Raw genomic sequence first — 12,081 nt, 5'->3', positions numbered from 1 at the left:
GTGGGAATCGAACCAGGGTCTCCGGAGTGTGGGACGGAGACGCTACCACTGAGCCACGAGTACGATGCTTCAAAGCGGTACAAAAGCGCCTCTAGTGAATGCGGTGTTGCCTTAGAAACTAACTGTTTCTAAGGCGTGCGTCTCTTGCTCAGGCGCACATTTCGTTGCCGCGCCGAACGCTGCTTTGCTCGACGCTCACCGCGTCCAATGCGGGAGGCGTAGTCGCTGCCCTGTAGCCCATTGTCTTACACCCCTTGGCGGGTCGACGGGAACGCTGTCGCGTTCCACTCTTGAAGGCGAAGCAGTAATGCATGAGTTGTTTCTTCGTCTAGCCGAACCAAATATAGCCAAGCAACAGCAGTTCACCAGGCTAAACAGTGGTTCAACAACTAAAATAAAGGCTAGTATGCTTCGCATCCTGGGCTTAACCTTACCTAAGCCACAGCCATTTTTTGTGGGTTAGTATAATGTCTGCATTCTTCCAGTTTCCTGGGACCTTTGCAGTCGATAGACACTTCGTATAAAGAGCCGCCAGTTTTCCAAGCATTATGTCTCCTCCATCTTTGATTAAATCGACTGCTATTCCACCTTATCCTTTCGCTCTTCATCGTTTCATGTCTTGCAGGGCCCTTCTGACCTCATCGCTAGCGATAGGAGAGTTTCTGTATCCTGTTCATTACTGTTTCTAAGTGAACTATCGTGACTCCTCTGGGTACTGTATACAGGTCAGCTTAGAATTTTTCCGCTGCTTTTACTATATCTTCGAGATAGCTGATTATATTATCCTTCTTATCTTTTAGTGCATACATCATGGTTTGTCCTATGCCAGGTTTCTTTTTTACTGATTTCAGGCTGCGTTCATCTTTTGCGGCTTCTTCAGTCTTTCTCATGTTATAGTTTTGAATATCAGTTATTTTCGCCTTGTTGATCAGTTTTGACAGTTCCGCGAATTGCGTAACGCTGTGCGGCCGCCAGTCCCATACAACCGCGTAGAGCGCAGGACTCTGCGATTCTAGACGTACTGCGCTCACTGCGAAAGGTTAGAAAAACACCCACATGAGCACAGCAGAGAAGTGGCTACGTGAGGCGGTTCGACCGATAACTGTAGAAGCGTCATTCAAAACGAGTAATTGTTCAGCACTTCCGGCGGCGTTTTCTCTACTTCCTTTTTAAATAAAAAGATGTTGATCCATAAATATTCTCATAAACAACGGTTAACTTTTTTATTATTCGCTTTTGCTTGCAGTTTGGTTGTTGCCTTGGTTTCTCCCTTAGTAGATCGCTTAATTTCTCAACTCCTTGCGATTTTTGTTTCCAGTTGCCAATTTTGCACAAAAAGTGCTATACAGTTAGGGAAAAACAGACAAGGTAACGGGCGACAGTCATCTTGCTTATGGGTCTAAGGGTTATTGCAGGGTTCCATGATGGACGCTCTTTCACATTATTTCATTTTCCACCTTATCCAACCCATATCACGTGTATGTGGTTCCGGGCATCTACCAGCGTCGCGGCGAGCCGTAACTCAAGGAAAAAATGAAGCAAAGGGATAAGTTAAACGCAATTGGCGTTTTCTCCGGCCGCAACTCGTTCCATGAGAGTACAGACCAGCTGAGTAACAGCCGCATCCCTCTCCTTTTCCCAGGATCAGCCTAAACAAAGAAGGTTTAACTAACAAAAGCAACAGCTATGCGCGTGACGGTTGAATAGATGGTGACAACTGAACGCATCTCGAGTTAATCGCGCGGGTGCGGAATCTACGAGAAAACTGCCCTTCACTATACAAGAGATGGCGATAACTACCGCCATCTAGAAGGAGTGGAAAAGGCAGCATAATGCGGACCGATGTACAGCTGTCAAGTCTCAACATTGATCTGGTGGCGCTTTAGGAATGTGTGAGGAGTGGTGGCGTGGGTGGGGAGGGGGGGGGGGGGGTATGCCACTTGATTTCGGGGGGGGGGGGGGCCCGGGCCCCCCCGGGCCCTCCCCTGGGTACGTGCCTGTGTTCGACCTTCTCAGAGCTTATGAAGTATGGCGCACAACGCGTCAAGCAAACTCCTTCCCCTGTGTGTTCTGTCTACTACGCAGACAAACAACAGTGCTGCGCGCAAGGTAACTTTTGACATCAAGTCACCACTCTCGTGTTGGACTACACGTTGAAGAAATTAAATATTCTTCATCAAAATGAGCGCTAATTATAGCCAATGATATGAAACAGCAAGAAAAGCTTCACCTACATCGATTTTCACAGTGCGTGAGATCCACAAAATTTTGATTCTAGTTCAAAGGGCATCATCGATTTGTCGTCCCAGACTGTCGAAGACTGCCCGAGACGCCGCATAGGGAGCGATTATTCGTTGAAAGCACCACCTCGGCAGTTCTGTGACTGTCTGGGAAGGATAACTGAAGAGGTATACTGTACTTGCATCCATATACTTTAGAAACACCAGGTGTTTCTTCGGAAGTTTTAGCCAATGCTGAGGCTACGTTCACACTGAAGAAGCCGCAAGTGGGCGGAAAAGCCAAAGCGGCCGGAAAATCTTTTCCGCGCCTGTACAAGATGTTCACATGTTTCGCCACTGCAGCGGAAACCACTGCCGCTTTCGTCCACATCCATCAAGTTTACGTACGTTTGTCCACGTGGTGGCGCTGTTCATTACACTATTTCATGACATGCGCTCATTCATTGACCCATCAGTTACTACAAGTTATCGTTTCGCGCAACTCCGCCTATCGTTTCTAACTTTCGCCTAGCATGGAAAATAAACAAGACATAGTTTCGGTAGTTTTAGCTAATTGCTTTTCCTTAAAATAGGCAATGAACAACGGAAGTGTTCAATTTTACGACCGGATGTTTACATGCTAGTGCAGCTTGCGGTGAAGCGGAGAGCGATTCCGCTTCGCTGTGGCAAAAAGAGCGGTCCGATACCTATTTTTTCGCCGCCTCACTGCAATCACTGCAAGCGTAGCTAGAGCAGTTACGGAGAAATCCAATGACAAATTAATGACCAACCCTTCCTCTACCGGAAAATGGGTGTAAGCGAAGCTTGTCCTGGGTACGCCTGACCTTCCTCATGGTTAAGTCAAAGGTAACCGTGCCGGATTGCTTTGTCCTCCCGCTCCCTCAGCTCGGCGTCTTCCCTGGCGGGTTGGCTAGGCACGAGGGGCTATGGCTGTATCGGCACACCGACAGCGAGCCCTTTCACGGGCGAGCTCTTGCCACCGCTCGTCGAAGGTTGCCAGTTCCTCGGGGAAGCGCACCACGCATGGCTGCCCCATCTGTTTTCGCGACGGACGTGAACGGAAAGAAAGCCGTCGCAGCACGCGTGATACCCTTTCCTGCCCTTTCGTTCCCTAGTGGAAGCGAAACGGCTCTGATTGTTTGGGCGCTTTGCGTGAGCGTGCGCCTATGCAGCTGGAAACCTTGCTAATGGCTCACTCTCCGGCACCCCTGTTAACTCATCAAACCGCCCTGTACCGCAGCTGCTCTGCTCTGAGAGCAATTTTTTTTGCCTGATTACATCGCCACCAAAATTTGTGAGCCAATACAAGCTTCGCTTGAAAATTGTTCCTAAACATATCCAGAGCCATGGTAACATTCTTTATAAAGGCTGCTTTATGGCTTGTACACAGTTGCAAGGTTTCTTTTAAAAATAGAATTAGCACAGTAAACGAAAAAATAAACATATATATATATTAAACATGTTTGATGACTAGTTGAGGAGGAAGAAAATTGTTTTCCCAAGATTATGCTTGCCAAATTCAGTTGCTGCAACCTGGTGCTCGCTCAAGTTCGCGTTAAGATTCGTTTTACCCTTTTTATTTCAAGGGACGGCAGCAACATCTTGTGGTGCCTTTTCACAGCAGCGTGTGTTCTCTTCGTTGTCGCCCTTCTGGCCACGTTGCTCCTGGGTCTGGATGCGGGTGAGTGGCAGACTGTTGCAGTGCACATGCTGCAAATATGTTATGGGATCATTCTTGTTTCCAGCGTTCGTTTTGCCCTGTGCATCCTGGAAACACCTCCTGATTTCAGGTCACTGCTACGACTACAGCTGGGAAAATAATGAACGCTACAGGAAAGATAGATAGGACAAGAAAATGTGCTGATTTCCAGTGCAGCGTTCAGTGCGTGACCGCTATTGTGGCAGTGATGGCAAATTAAGAGCGAAACCTTAAGCAGCGCACCTACTTAAAAAGAATAATGAGGTGTGCGGAGAACTTTTGATATGTCAAATATTGTCGATTAGGTGACACAGTCAACCTCTTTGTCGCTCAGGTTATCTGACGATGCATGCTAGTACATTAGAGCCTTTACAATGGAATGACGAGGGAGCTTTATTTGATCCTTGTTTCGTCGTTTTGCCTTCACCGAAAATATTGCACTTTTTTCTAGCTAGCACTGTGCGTTTCAACTTTACCGTTATGATTTTTTACCTTTATTTCTTTTTTTATACGTTGTGTATACACTTCTGTGCTTGAAAAATTGTATGACCTAAACCAACTAATGTGACCTTAACCAACACATTTACGGCCGGGTATTCTTTCTTTGTCTTTGCTGTAAACGAGGAACGGAAACCTGAAATCCCCAGAAAATATACTGGCAAGCAGCGAAGTGCCCTAAATGATTTACTACAGTGCTTGTTTCTACGGAACAGCCTGGGTTACACTTCACGACCCAGTTACTCGCTCCATTCCTCAATTATAGCGTTCCTACTACGACTGGGGGTGCACAACACCATCCGTGAACTAGTTGAAGCTCATTTTAACAGCCAATTGCAACGCCTGCAACGAACAATGCAAGGGTGCCACATTCTGTCCCGGCTAGGATACCAAATACCAAGAAAATTACAACAGGAAAACCGCAAACTTCTTCCGCTTAGCATTCGCAACAAAATTCACGTGGCCCCAATTCCCCGGAATATGCACCCTGACCGTTATAAAGGTCGGCGAAAGGCAAGAGCACAAGCCCTGGCTCGCCTATTTGGCGATGACAAATCAAACACTCCAGTCCTATGCACCGACGTGGCCCACTACCCACAAAAACGTGCCCTATGTCTAGTCGTACTAGACAGTGCAGACACTCTGAGAGCTTCGGCCACGCTCAGCACTGTGGACAGTGGCACGGCGGAAGAGGCTACTATTGCCCTAGCCATCGTACACGCTTCAACCATGCCGGCGCCGGATGGACCTATCACAGTGGTCACTGATTCTCAAACCGCCTGCAGGACTTTGGCACAAGGGAGGGTGACACCCTACACACACCGCATCCTTACATCATTACACCCCTCAGCGTTACACAGGGTGCGTATCGTCTGGACACCTGGACACGCCTCTCTCCATGGTAATGAACGCGATAATGCGGTAGCCCGAGAGCTCGCTAACCGGGCACCATTGGAAGAGCTGTCCAACCCAGACGACGCACCGACAGAACCACTGAACTACACTGAAACTCTACAATATTACAGAGATACCAGGAGCCACTACCCTCCACCACATAATTCCCTTAATCGAGAAGATGCCTTCGCGTGGCGACAGCTGCAAGCTAATTCATTTCCCTGCCTCTTTTATCTTCACCTCTTCCACGCCACACAATATCCCTCATACTGTCCCTATTGTGGAGCAAAGCCCACAGTATATCATTGCACCTGGGAGTGCCCACACCCTCCGGGCTACTCCCCTATTCCTTCACCTTCCCCTTCCTCCTGGGAGACTGCGCTGACCAGCTCAGACCCGCAAGAGCAGCGACGGCTGATCCGGCGGGCACGCGGAGTGGCGCGAGCCAATGGGGCCCTGAACTAAGGGCTTCACCCTGCGAGGAAATCGCCCAAACTCATGATAAATAAATGTTTTCTCTCTCTCTTCCTGGCAACGAAACGAGGGCCCATCCGCCCGTTGTAGTTCAGTCGTTATGACGTAGGGCTGCCGAGCTCGAGGTTGCGGATTCGATCCTGTCCGCGGCGGCCGCATCTCGATGGGGGCGAAATGCAGCGATCACTGCGATACTTGGATTTAGGTGTGCGCGTTAAAAAACCTCTGGTGGTGGTAAAAATTATTATTCCGGAGCCCCCCACTATTACGCTTCTAATAATAACGGGGTCAACCTGGCACAAAAAGCACAAACATTTATTGTTAAAACGCGCCGCAAACGTTTGTATATTTTTCTGAGCAACACCATCATACATACCTTCATTGCTACAGAGCATTAGTAAACTTGGACGTGTGTCAGGACATCACGCTCTGGTTAAAACAACACTGCAAAAATTTTCCTTTTCTTTTGCACTCTAAACGGTGCCCGTTTGTCCAGCGGCTAACACCGTTAGACTGCACAGGGAGCTGTAGCTCGGAGGATGGTATCTAGGTAAGCGTGAAGGGAGCAGCAATTTTTCTCTGCAGCCACTGCAGCGAATTTTGTGAGGGTTGTTACATTCAAAGTAATATGCCAAAACCTAGTGACAATCGCCAGCAATTTCTTTAATTTAGCCTGCGTGTTTCTTGTATAAAATTTGTCGAAAATGGCTGTATTTCATTAAAGGAGGCAGAATGAAAATTAAGCTTTATGGTTTTCTTAAAATTAGGCCCTGTGAGGCACGTGAAGACCACCTGTGCAAATGAGTTATGCGGCCAGGGGGACAGAAAGTGAGGTGATAATTATCGCTGTAAGCAGACCCATTAGGCAAAATTGAATAACTATCTTTTTATTGACTGCAGTAAGTGTGCATGTTTGTATTCAAAATTTGGAGGCAGTCATGTTTCTACAGAGTTTCACTTGGAAGAATTCTTCTAGCATGTCGGCGCTCTGAGATATCGGACTCCAAATTTCAATTGTCGTTTGCATGATTACGCGTGCAAGAGAAGGAGGATCGTCGCAAAGCTCTTCCCTACGTGACGACCCCCCCCCCACCTCCTGGGTACGTGACTGATCCATATAGTTCATTTGTTCAAACTGAAAGGGACAATAAAGAAAAGAGAAAGAAAAAGATTTACCATGTATTACAAGAACAGACAATCTAAATTAGCAAGAAAAAAACATCACCGCTCTTTATGTGAGGAGAGGCTCAGTAAGCCAGAAAAAAACATATAGAACAAAACACAGGCGGCCAAGCAATCTCGAAGTTTCCGCACCGGCTAACCTTGACATCATCGAATTTGACACTGTCTGCTAGGGATTAGTTATTTTTTTATTTGTCAGAAAATGGGCAGCATCGTATCCTACGAGAGCCAAGCATTCCACTTCGGAAGTTTTTGAAACCTCAACTCACCGAACGTGGTACTAATGCGAAAACACATTTTCAAATCCCGACGTCACACTGTCGTTCTGTCACTGGAATTTCGTCAAAAAAGAAAAGAACTTTGACCTTTATTTTCTCTTCTAATAACCAACCTGCTATCGCGCACTTAAGAAAAATAGAGGTTCGAATGAAATCTTGATGAGGTTAAAGTGATTTATTATTTCTATTTAGGATTTATTCAAATTTACAGTACTGATTATTGCAATCCCTACGTTTCAATTCAGCGTTTTCCCTAGTTCTAAATAAGACAGCTGCAGTAAAATGTTATATGGCGACAAGGCACATGACCACTTCAGTGTAGGACAACCATTTATTTGTGCTTATTGCTGTACTTTCGGCTATCGCGAATGCTTGTTTTTCCTGTGTGCCTTCGCTGATCGTTCATTTGGGGTGTTGACTTCCCAGGTGGCATCGGAGAAGGCACCGCAGGCGATAGCCACGATCAAGGCGGTGGCGGTGGTGGTGGCGGTGGCGGTGGTGGTGGCGGTGATTCCTCTGCGGGAAGAACGGTTCCAGTAGTAGTCGTTGCACAACCAAGCATAACCACAACAGGTACAACCCCTCTACTATTTAAGGCGAACTAAACACCAACCGACTGCGGTAAATTTGTTCTTTTGATTTCATTCCTAGATTTTTTATTTAGTTTCGTAGCTGGCTTCCTCATCGCTCCTGTTCTCTATGCGGTTTCAGGATCTGAAACTTTATGCTAGCACAGTTTTCTTCATTGGCGTATTTGGCACATATGTGCCTGATGTGTGCATAAACGTAATATCGGTTTGTTCCGAGACTCTGTTACCAAAAAGTGGTTTATGGTTTATATTCTGCAGAGTGCCGTGGCTATAACGGAAGAGAACCTACGTCATCGCGCGATTCTGTAGAGTTAAGCCAAGCCAGAGCAAACATAAACAATTTCTGACCCATTCGTGCCCTTCACTGGAAGTGAGTGATGTACGCACTTTCGGGACTCATCATCTCAAGTAGGCAGGAAAGTTGGGGTATTATCTCGGCTGTCATTCAGTGCGGGAAAGCCTTGGTAACAGCTTGAAAGACACCATGAAAGCAAGTAATACAAAAGCGTCTCACCATGTCACTGGATCGGAATGACATAACTTCAAGCAGCATACGCGCTTTTCGTTTCTAACGGTCCGTACCTCGAAATGATCGAAACGCACACTAACACGAATTCACGAACCTGACAAAGGTTTTATTTTAACAGACGCAACGGCGCAAAACAGTTGTTGCAAAAACAATGCAATATGACGTCAGAGTAAGGGAATAGCTTATACAGACTACGGAAATCAAATGCGCCAAACGTGCAATACGGCCGAATTGTACTGCTGGCGCAAAAATTGGCTGAAGGCTTGGCGTGGTTAAGCCTGGAAGATTGTGAAAGCAATAGCCTTGGCTGCGCCTTGGTTCGGCTGGTGGCGTGGACATGGTTGCCCTTTGTTAAACTTATGGCTATACATCATCCGACATAGCGCAAGGCAGCGCGCCGACCACTGCGAGGAGCCGAGCTGTAACTTTGGCTGTAGCCTCATTTATCCTCCTAGCGTGACGTCACACCAGCAAGTGCCCTCTCTCGGTAGCGCCGCAGCGGCGGCGCGCAAGGCTTCGCCTCCACCATCGATGCCGCGAGCTGGGGCCCCGTCTCTCGGTCTGGCGTGACGTCACACGGTCACGTGACGCGCAGCTGCGTAAGGAGGCGCCACGACCACCGATGGGCCGAAAGTGCGAGCAGTATTGCTTTCACAATAAAAAGTGCTTGGTGGAACAAATTATCATCGACATGCTTGGGTCGACGGAATGGCAGCGTAACTATGACACGGGTAGCATGAGCAAGGCAGCGTGACGACACCTGAATGACGACAGCATGAAAACCATGCTACGACGTTGGTAGGTTGCGTATCTATGCTTGCTTTCTTCATATCTACTTATCCGACTCTCCACTTCAACATCATACAGATAGCATGCCCTATGGGAATCGGTCTAAGCGAAGCTGTGGTGAACCGGCAAGACGAAACGGCGCATCTGAGGCGCGTAACGGACTTAGGCGACGAACGCGCCCTGCAACCACCAGCCCAGGTGGTGGAGAAACGCGACAAAGCCGCCATCACCCGCCACATCATCTTACCTTTCATGCACCACAAACTGGTCGCGCGACAGCGCGCGTACGTCTCAAAGAGCAAGTAAGGGTTCAACGACGAACGCGTGGGGCAACTCGGTTATTACACTCGCGGACAACTTTATGTGGCATTGAGCTTCTGCACATGTATCACCGCACCAAGTACTTCGCCAGCGTTTGACAGTGCTTTTGGCTCCTCGGAACAGTCGCTGAATCGACGCAACTTCTACGTGCGACGGTTTCACGTTTGAACAGACGCGGAAGGGAAAAGCCCCAAAATAATTAAACTTTGACACTGAGTGGTGTGTTTTGTCCAATCTAACTGCTGCTAATAAGGTGTTTATGATTGCCGAGCTTTAACATGGATGAAAACACGGGTCTCTTTCAGTAGCGCCCTCTCTTGTGCGCGCTTTGCCTCCGTAGCTTTCCCTTCATAGCCACAGAAAATTGCCCGCGGATAGAGCTCGGTTACACACGCCGTTACACATGGTTAGCCGCGCGCCAATTGACCTCCGTGCATCTGTTGCTTCAACGTGTACAAAACGTCGGAAGCACAGCGCGTGCGAAGCCACCGGCACTACAAGCACTCTGCAGACATCGCAGATTGCTATGAAGATGTGGCCCACGCGGGTGTGCCCTTTGGCTGCGTCGCAGATCGCTTTCAGGACAAAAATGGCTGTGGCTTAGCTAAGGTTAAGCCCAGGATGCGAAGCATACTAGGCTTTATGTAAACGCGACAGCGCTAAGGAGCTCGTGTCGCAGAAAAGACGGTGTCATCGGCGTCGGCTCAGGCGTGCGTCGCTTGCTCAGGCGCACATTTCGTTGGCGCGCCGAACGCTGCGTTGCTCGACGCTCACCGCGTCCGATGCGGGGCGCGTAGTCGCTGCGCCGTAGCCCATTGTCTTACACCCCTTGGCGGGTCGACGGGAACGCTGTCGCGTTCCACTCTTGAAGGCGAAGCTTAAGCGTCCGCTTTGCAGCTGTTATGACGTAATATGGTAGCTACGCGGCCGCGCGCGGCGCAGCAAGCAAGAGCGTGGTTGTGCGGCTAGCATGCTTCGCATGACAAGCGCCGGCGAAGCGTCCCTATGGTGTGCGCCAAAGGCGTCTACTACACTGCAGCGTGCACAATTCGCGTGGTTACTGCCATAGTAGACGTCGCGGTTGTCTCCACTCTGTACGGAGCGGTGGGTGAGCAGCACATCGAGACACCCTGGCAGCCGCCGGAGAAGGACGCCCCTCCTCCCTTGCCTGACCCCTCTGCCTCGCGCGCGACAGGAGAAGGCATGCATCCGGGTTGCGTTCCTCGTTCGCGCGCGCGGTGTGGAACCGCGTTCGTCGGCTCATCCTCACACACTTTCACTCATACGGAACCTCAATGCGATGGTGACGCCAACGGCAGAAACGCCTCTGAATTGTGCATATAATTGCTATCGCAATGAAATGAACAGCGCGTACACTACAAGCACTGGAGCCACTTCCGGTTTACACCCTACGTGTATTTAAGTTCTCGAGTATTTGCGTCAATATACATTCATGATATATGTTACAGATTTGTACAAAATAGTTACAGTCTTCACGATACTGTGCAATGCTTAAAAAGACTGACATAGAACACGCGAACAAATCTGGTCATTTCGGTTTTCGTTTGCGAACAGAAACTCGCGTTTCAAGAAAATTTAGACGTCCATTCACGTTCACATTGTCGCTTCCCACGTTCCTGCTAAGCGTACTTAGCGTTTGCCGGAGCAGAGAGAGAGATAGAAAACGTTTATTTAGTCGAATAGTTGTGCAGGGTAGCAGGATCATCTGGAACCAGAATTTTCCTTTATTGTAGAGGTGGGGGCATCTTCCTTGCATCCCCAGAATATATGGCTGAGGGTAGCCCTCTAATCTCACACTGGTCAATCGGGAAAAGATTTGGATAAGACATATGAGAGAGAACTAGCAGGTTAAGGAAGGAGCTTGTTTCAAGCTTCCTCCAGGTTGTTTGTTGCTCTTTATTGAGCTTCTTATTTGGGGGCGGAAACTTGCTTCGTCCACGGTAGAATGTGGTGGGTCAGATCATGAAATGAATTAAGGCTGTCCTTGGCTATCCCAAAGGCGCAGGTGCTCCCTACCCGGCCGACTAAATCTCGGGCTGTCTGATGCTTCGTTTCCAGGGTTTCCAGAAAGTGCCAGTACCTAGATGTAATAAATATCCCTATCTGGTGAGGTGATCATACTAGGAAAAGTAAAAGTGGATTGAGCAATGGTACCCCGGGAAAAATTGTGTATGGCACTCTTGGAGTCGCTGAAGATATCTTCCTGTCAATTTGTAATTGCGAAAGCGATGGCCACCTCCTCAGCCATTGCGGATGTGCGTATACGGATGGAGGCAGATATGACTGCGGAATGTGGACGCCTAATTCCTTCCACTGCGAATTCTCTATTCGGAGCTAGATATCCAGCCGCATTGACGTAGATGGCACCACCTGCCTTATGGATTGACCTGGCATTCCTCGTACCCTCATGGTGTATGGGATGCGTATTTTAAAACCTAGTTCTTTGGCGCCCGTTCCTGTATTTCGCGTCACCGTCGTGCCTCGCCGTAACCAAGGTCACCATCTGCGCTCTGGTCTAGCTACGCGCGTTCCTGCTGCCATCTCTCGCGCGCAGTGCTAGTCTTGC

The 12,081-nt window shown here is 48.6% G+C and overlaps 1 protein-coding gene and 1 long non-coding RNA gene across 2 annotated transcripts in view; one reads left to right on the top strand and one right to left on the bottom strand.

Moving 5' to 3' along the window:
* The window catches only part of LOC135896669 (uncharacterized), a 132,433-nt gene that overhangs the window by 35,079 nt on the left and 85,273 nt on the right, over positions 1–12,081 (top strand). The window contains exons 7-8 of the mRNA XM_065425155.2: positions 3,827–3,921; positions 7,692–7,838. Of these exons, the coding sequence (XP_065281227.1) occupies positions 3,827–3,921; positions 7,692–7,838 (242 nt within the window). The remainder of the gene's footprint in view (positions 1–3,826; positions 3,922–7,691; positions 7,839–12,081) is intronic.
* LOC135896670 (uncharacterized) overlaps positions 7,583–12,081 on the bottom strand; it is a 94,415-nt gene continuing 89,916 nt past the window's right edge. Inside the window, exon 3 of the long non-coding RNA XR_011512942.1 lies at positions 7,583–7,781. This is a non-coding gene — a long non-coding RNA (uncharacterized lncRNA). The remainder of the gene's footprint in view (positions 7,782–12,081) is intronic.

This window comes from Dermacentor albipictus, chromosome 3 (genome assembly GCF_038994185.2).
Source record: "Dermacentor albipictus isolate Rhodes 1998 colony chromosome 3, USDA_Dalb.pri_finalv2, whole genome shotgun sequence".
Classification (NCBI taxonomy): Eukaryota; Metazoa; Arthropoda; class Arachnida; order Ixodida; family Ixodidae; genus Dermacentor; species Dermacentor albipictus.
Note: the sequence above shows the minus strand (reverse complement) of the source record. Positions and strands in the feature narration are given on the sequence as shown.